Source organism: Thunnus albacares, chromosome 1, assembly GCF_914725855.1.
Source record: "Thunnus albacares chromosome 1, fThuAlb1.1, whole genome shotgun sequence".
Taxonomy (NCBI): domain Eukaryota; kingdom Metazoa; phylum Chordata; class Actinopteri; order Scombriformes; family Scombridae; genus Thunnus; species Thunnus albacares.
Genome location: NC_058106.1, coordinates 37,334,980 through 37,342,784, shown reverse-complemented (window position 1 = coordinate 37,342,784; position 7,805 = coordinate 37,334,980). Strand labels below are relative to the sequence as shown.

Sequence of the window (7,805 nt, the reverse complement as noted above, 5' to 3'; positions counted from 1 at the left end):
ATAATTGCTGGACTGTTGAATTAGCTGCATTAGTTTTAGCAGGTGTGTAAATTGTAGACAGCAGTATTTTTCTCACCTGAAAGAGTGAACAAGTTAACAGGATGTATAGTTAAAAAGTCAAAGAGAAGATTCCATGTTTTCATTGGAGATATGGAGGCATAACGACTGCATGTGCAATACAGCACAATATATGCAACATGCAGCACTGTTATAGACACTGTATAAAACAATGTGATGAGACAGGACTGACTGGAGAGACTCTGACATGCAGAGTCATGTTATATAATATTTGAAAATTTACATACATGTTTATTTTTTAAGTACACAAGTTGTTTGTACTTACAGCCTGTTGCAAATAGTTAATTGGTAAATATTTGTTTATTTTAGGGCTGCAACTAATGCATTGTTTCATTATTGATTAATCTGTTGATTATTTTCTTGATTAATCATTTAGTTGTTTTGTCCATAAAATGTTAGAAAATGGTGAAAAATGTTGAAAAAAGTTGACGTCCACAAATGTCTTCTTTTGTTTCAACCAACAGTCCATGATGGAGGTGATGGAGTTTCTTCTTCCACAACTTTTTTTCAAATAACACATTAAAAACGTTGTTTAGTCATTGTTGTAGCGTTAATGTTACATCACCTGAAAAGCCAGAGAGCTGGCTGAAGGCAGCTCAGGAAGGTCTGCGTGTCAGAACCAGAGGAACTAATTACATTCCAGAGACTTCCTACAACTTATTTCAACAGTTCTGTTTTAATCAGATGACAAATTCAACACACACGTCAAGTCAACAATAAATCAAGTTTATATTCATTTATTTCTTTATATGTATATTTTATATTTAGTGTTACAAAATGTATTTTGATCAGACTTGGCTGCGAGGGTCGGTGAGTGATTCAGATTCAGATTCAGATCAACTTTATTATCCCACACGGAGAAAATCATTTGGTCCAGTGCTCCAGACATAAAAGCACCAAAGAATCCACAATAAAAACAATAGATACCCAATAAGACCTCAATATAATCATAATAAAACACATCTGATCACACTGAGACACAACAAAATCAAATAAAAACAGTCAATCCAAAATCATTAAAATCAGATTTGATATAAAAGTGTAAGTAATATGATAATGTTGGTGGGTCAGTGCTGCTCAGACACATTACTGTCTACACACCTGGTTGAGATTGAACACGTTAGTCAATAAGTGACAGAGACTGACAGGCAGAGAGGTGAAGGAGTCAGTTAAACTGTCCCTCAGATTATTTGTCATGTTTTCATCTTGTTGGATCAAACACAGACAGGAGTTATTAATATATGAATAAGACTGTGCAGTTTCTGATTTCAGACACTCTTAATTTTCCATTTAGAAAGCTGCAATAGAGTGTAGACTCCACACAAGGTGGACTTGACTCTTGTGCCCTCAAGTGGTAGAAGACTGAACTTATCACTACTTCACTACTTCTCTCTTGTTCTCAATATTTGCTCTTTGAACTGTGATTCAGTGTTTCACTGTGTATTCATACAACAGATAGACTTGAATCCTCTTCAGATTTCATGAAGAACTTACTCCAGTGCCAAATTAACAGCATCTACTGGTGTCTAGTGGTTCTATTTGTTAAAGGACCAGTCACCGAAAATTGCAGAAAAACATTTTGTGAGTAACCTCTTGTGATATGTGTAGTCATGGAGATAGTTTTGGTTTTATTTGTCCAGTGTTTGAGATGTCTGTCACCACACCAGTTCAATGGAGTTTCATTTGTGGTTCTCACAGCACTGAAAAGTTACATTAAGTTAAAATCAACAGCAGTGTGTTTTCTAGAAAGTGTGACGGTTACTGTGGATAATCCACAGAAAATACTGTAAAAAGATGTCAGATTAGTTTAGTAGAAAGTCTTTCCACTCAGAATTGTTGAGAATGTGTCCTGTGGATTGTCCAGAGTAAGTGGGGACATTGTTTTTAGAAAGACGTGATACTGTTGAAGTCTTTTAAATGTCGCTTTTTAATCCATCTCCATTGTGTTGGGATGGTGGCAGAAAACTCAGAGACAGATATCTCAAAAACTGTGAAGATAAAACCAAAAATAGAGAATAATCCTCCAAATACCTGTAAACCTCTCTGTGAATCATATTTTATAACATTGTGTCCTAATTTTATACAATATAAATCTAAACATGTTCTGAATCTGTAGTGTTGATTAATAATTGATAACTGCTGTTGATAGACACTGTTGTCCCATAATGCAATGCACAATGGAAATAAAGGAACTACTGACAGCTGGTAAAGAGTGACACCATTGTTGTCAGTAGTGCAGTGGCTTTGATTACAACTTTAAAAACATAAAACTAAAGTCACACATTTGTAGAAGAAAACTTTATACCCAATATTTGTGAACTTATCAAATTTGAAATTGTCAATATTAATCTCAAGTTGTAGTTTGGTGTCAAGTGTTAGAGACAGAGATATTTAGCCACATGATCTTTGTACATACAGTATATTATCACCATCACTTATCATTATACACATAACTATACTGTATGTCAACCTGTAAAAAAGAAGAAAAAAACACTGACAAAGCACAATTTGTTTGTATCTTGTTTAATTCATTGTGTCAGAAGTTGAACATGATCAACAGAGCAGGAGATGCCACATTATTCCCACAGTTGGCTTGTTTAGACAATATTTAAACATGAGCTAAAAGGTCAGTTACAACAACATAAAGACTCTTATTCACTGACTTTTATCAAACACACATCAAAAGATCAAATGTTTTACATGTTCCTATTAGAAATAAACTGTAAAAATATTAAAGAATAGTAATGACATGTTAGAGTAGTAGTAATAGAAAACAACAAAGTAGTAACCAAGAATCTTTAAGCGAGGAAAACATGTAAACAATGTAAACAATGTGTGGAAAACATTTTTCTCTCTTTAGAGCATAATATTTGAAATGTTGAGCATCATCAGAGACAACATCCAGCAAATCTATTGCATAATTTCTGTCTCATTAAAATTTTAAACCCAATAAAAGTTTCTTAGAAATCATCACCAGACAAGCTTTTAAAGAGTGATTCAGTTTTAGGACCTTTTAATTTAGTTCATCTCTGTGCTGTTTGTTCTTTAATACTTTCAACAGTTATCACATCAGAGTCTTAATTCTAAGCAGGGTTTGAATGTTGTGTGTTCACACTAAAAAGTGACAAAAGTAAATATGCAGACTGAAAAACAGGTGTTGGACACTATTCTCCCATGATGCATTGCACAGAGGAAATGGAGGAGCTGCTCACAGCTGGAAGAAATTAAAAGTAATTGTGGAGGTGAAACAGCTTCAGGAACAACTCAGAAAACACAAAGTAATTATTATATTGTAGGGAAAATGTTTTAACCGGCAGCAGTTTTCTGATGTTGCAGTTTGAGGTAAGTATTGTTTTATCTCCTGTGTGTATAAAACAGTTAAATATGTTATGATTTCTTGTGTACTAAATGCAAAAAGCAGTATATTATATGTATGTACGTGGTGTGAAAACTTAACTGGTCTGCAGAGTCTAAATCTTAATCATGAATTCTGGATTACTCACATAATAAGGGACATATGAGCAACATGATCTCCACACTGTTCAATAAGAGTTTCATGAACTAACTAATGAAAAGGAAAACAGGTGAGAACCAGATGAACAACAGGTCAGCTGCTGTGTGTGAGTGTGTGTAGATATATTAGTAACGCTGTATATGTTGGTAGATAAGTTACAACTAACAGGAGAGAAAAAGACATGTGGTTAGTTATGTAGAGAAATCATGACATAGTTTATCCACCAGAGGGCAGTGATGAGTTTATTTATTATAGGAAATGGAATCACTGCATTTCAATCAGGTCAGTTTATTTATGGAGTTTGTTTAACAAATTAAAACAGACATAATTATAAAGATCAATAAAACATTAATGAAAAGTGTAAGAATGAATAATTTTGGGAGAATAAATGAATAATAAAGACCAGAAGTGTGATCTTCCTCATTACAGTTACAAATCTTTAAACCCTCATTTAAAGATCGTTATCAAAAATGTTTATTTTAAAAAACATATAATGATTTTTTATTTATCTTGTACATATTATTTAGTTATCTCAGGTAGCATCATCTCTAAGGAAATGAAACTGATTAATTAGTTATTTTTGTGATTTGTAAAATGTCAGTAAATTGTGACCCAGGCTCTCAGAGCTGACGGTTTCTCTTCAAAATGTCGTTCTGGTCGACCAACACAAAGATTATCAGTTTATTATAATAAACAAATATGAAAACCAGTAATATTCACATTTAGGAAGCTGAAACTGGGGAACTTTTGCCATATTTGCTCAAAAAGTTTTTAACATTCATTTGATTATTAAAATTGTTGCTGATTAATTTTCAGTTTTAGCTTTAATATGGATCAGTTAACAGTAAAGTCCTGTTGAGTCTTTATTAACCTCCAGTATCAGTCTGGTCAGTCGTTGAACTGCTTTTCTGTAAACATAATTTTTGATTTACCAATCAGACGAAGAGGAGCTGCTCCTGAGACACCACCATCATCATCATCATCATCATCATCAAGTCCTCCACACTAAAACAACACATCACTATGGTAAGGTATATTTATGTTTCAGCATGATGTTCAGGTGGAGATTTTGGGTTATTTATGTTAAATCACATAATAAACGAAGGTGTCTGTCACTAGTGACGCATCTCAGCTCAGAGTGATGGAGGAAAAATCTACATCTAATATATTCAAACATTTATCTGAAGATAATATGAAGCTTCAACTATTTAAATGAGTCAAATCAAATGTTTATCTTTCAAAATTTCAGTCTTTTTACCATAAAATTCCCTCTTTTTGTTTCTATTCATCCACCACAGTTCAACAAGGAAACACAAGTCAGTTTTATACTTAAAAGACAAACTGTGGAAGTTTTCTACTTGATTTGACAAACTCAGTCTACTGAAGCCTCAAATTAACTTCAGCATTACTGAAAGTTCACTAGGAAGGAATCTTTTAACAGTAACTATGAACAGGAAGAACAATTACAGCAAGTAATGTTCATCTGGGCACGACTTATCCGTTAGTTTCAATTTAATAATAATGTCAATTTGTGAGCTCAAAGATTCGTTGAATTTTGTCTTTCTCATCTCAGGTCAGAGTGACGGAGGTCAAATCTACAGACGTCACTTTGTGCAAAAATATATTCAAACGTTTATCTGAAGATAAAATGATTATATTATATTTAAAAAACTAAAATGAAGCTTCAGTCATTTAAATGAATCAAATCAAGTGTTAATCTTTTAAAGTTTCAGCCTTTTTACCATAAAATTCCCTTTTATTTCTATACTTATAGCACAGCTTAACAAAGAAACACAAGAGTTAATTTTATACTAAAAAAAACTAACTGTGGAAGTTTTCTGCTTGATTTCACTAACTAATATTAATAATAATAACTAATATTGTTAATTTGGGCTCCTGATTTATCTTTAATGTCAATTTGTGAGCTTGAAGATTCATTTTTGACAAACAAAAGTCTTCCTCTGACTTGTTGAATTTTGTCTCTCAGATATAAACTTGTTATATTGAGACATTAAAATGATTCAAACAAACAAACGTTTCATTCATAGTTTATTTATTGAAACTAAAAAAAAAAAAAAAAAAAGAACAAGCAGGTAATGATGTGACTCAAGCAAACAGAGGTACAGATAAAAATAATGCATTTGAAAAGGTCACTTTTTTTATTATCATTATTATTATTATAAAACCCCAAAGATGAATTAAATGAAAACCCTCACACTCACACACACACACACACTCTCTCTCACACACACACACTCTCTCTCACTCTCACACACTCTCTCTCTCACTCACACACACACTCTCACTCTCTCTCACACACACACACACACACACACACACTCTCTCTCTCTCTCTCTCTCTCACACACACACACACACAAACTCTCTCTCACTCACACACACACTCTCTCACTCTCTCTCTCTTTCTCTCACACACACACACACACACACACTCTCTCTCTCTCTCACACACACACACTCTCACTCTCTCCCTCTCTCACACACACACACTCACCCGATGAAGCTACACTACTGCGACCCACAGAGCAGCAGTTTGTTAAACCTGCCGACTGTTAGACTGTTAATTAGTGTTCAGAGAAAAGATTCTTCCGGTTTTTCTGCTGATAAACGACTCGTTTTTTAAAAAGGTCGCTCCGAGGTCGGCACACAGTTTGGTCGTTTATGAGGGATGTTATTATTTGGGCGACATCGACGTTTTATACGACACTAAACTCCAGCATTCACCGCAGCAAGACACAAACACACACGTCTCGTCCACGTCCAAAGAAAAAAAAAAACAGCGACAGGAAACAAAAATATGTCCTCATCAAGAAGTGCAGCTTCAGTCGGGAGGTGAGTTTCCTTTTATGAAGACCAAGAAGCTAAACGCGGTTAATGAGCTTTTTGGTCCGTTGTGGATGTACTGGACAGTATACAGCCATCAATTTACATCATCATAATAATCCAAGGCAGTGTTGTTGTTGTTGTTGTTGTTGTTTTTCCACCTTTAACTGCTTCTGCTTATATTAAGTTTAAGCTACTAAACAGTGAGCAGCTCCAACATGTGATTAAGCAACAATACCTGATGCTGTGAAGCTGAACTCTAATACAATATCTGGAGAAAAAAAAATATTAATAAAGCTTCAAACTTCTAGCTGCGAGGCAGAAGAAGAAGAAGAATGTTGCAGCTTTGATTGGTGCAAAGCAGAAGTGCAGGACGACGCTTTGTGCCTTTTTTTTTTTTTAAGCCCAGATAATTAGTTCTATATTTATTCTCTTGGTATCGAGTCATCCTTTAAGATAACTTCCTGTCTAACTGCTGCACTGAGAGGAATGACGTAAAAAAAAATAAAAAAATGGAAAAGCTGGAGGAGGGATGGATGAAAAGAAGCAAAAGAAAAGCCGGTTATGGAGACGTCTCGCACGGTGTTGAAGCGCTACGATGAGGTGAAGAGAGAAAAGACCTGAGTGTGAAAAAAAAAGGGGATTTGAAAAACTTCTTCTTCTTCTTCTTCTTCTTCTTCTTGGCGGGCGGGGCGACATCATTGCCGAACCTCCACGTAATTGGCTGGGAAAAGGCCGTAGGCGCCTCTGCAGACGCCTCGCCACCAGCCCTCGTCGATCATCTCGATGTTGGTGATGATGTCGTCGGGGTCGAAGGAGATCTCGTCGTCTCCGGCTGAAACGAGACGACACAGATGAAGTTGGTGATGAAGGTGTTTGTAGAAATTAAACTATTCGTTTATTTTCAATCAAGCAAAAATAATTTAAATTCAGTCGTTCTATCGTCTCAAATGTTAAGATTCTTTGTTTTCTGATAGTAAACTGAAGATCTTTGGGGTTTTTGCTGTTGGTTTAACAAAACAAGACATGCAGACAACACGTCTGTTTGTTTTAATTCAATGTTAAAGCTACATTTCATATCTTCTATTCTGCCTTTTTAATGCTCATTTACTTCGTATCTAGTTTGATTTATTTTATTGTTCTATTAATCTTACTCGTCTCTTTCAGTCTTGTATTTATTTGTATTCTTCTTCCTGTTCTTGTGTTCTCCGGGTTTCCTGCTGTATGAAATGTTTTGTATAAATAAACTGTTCTTGCAAAATGAAAACAAAGACAAACGTGTTCTACTGGTGTTGCTTTCCAGCAGATCAGTGTTAGAGAAATGTGACTCAGCGCTGCTTTCATTTCCTGTCAAAGTTAACTAAACTTGG

At 34.8% G+C, this 7,805-nt stretch overlaps 1 protein-coding gene across 1 annotated transcript in view; it reads right to left on the bottom strand.

The window, feature by feature from the left end:
- Positions 1-6,220: 6,220 nt before the first annotated feature.
- Positions 6,221-7,805, bottom strand: part of LOC122986667 (interferon-induced very large GTPase 1-like) — a 90,169-nt gene continuing 88,584 nt past the window's right edge. The window contains exon 33 of the mRNA XM_044357974.1: positions 6,221-7,270. Within this exon, the coding sequence (XP_044213909.1) occupies positions 7,134-7,270 (137 nt within the window). The 3' untranslated portion in view covers positions 6,221-7,133. The remainder of the gene's footprint in view (positions 7,271-7,805) is intronic.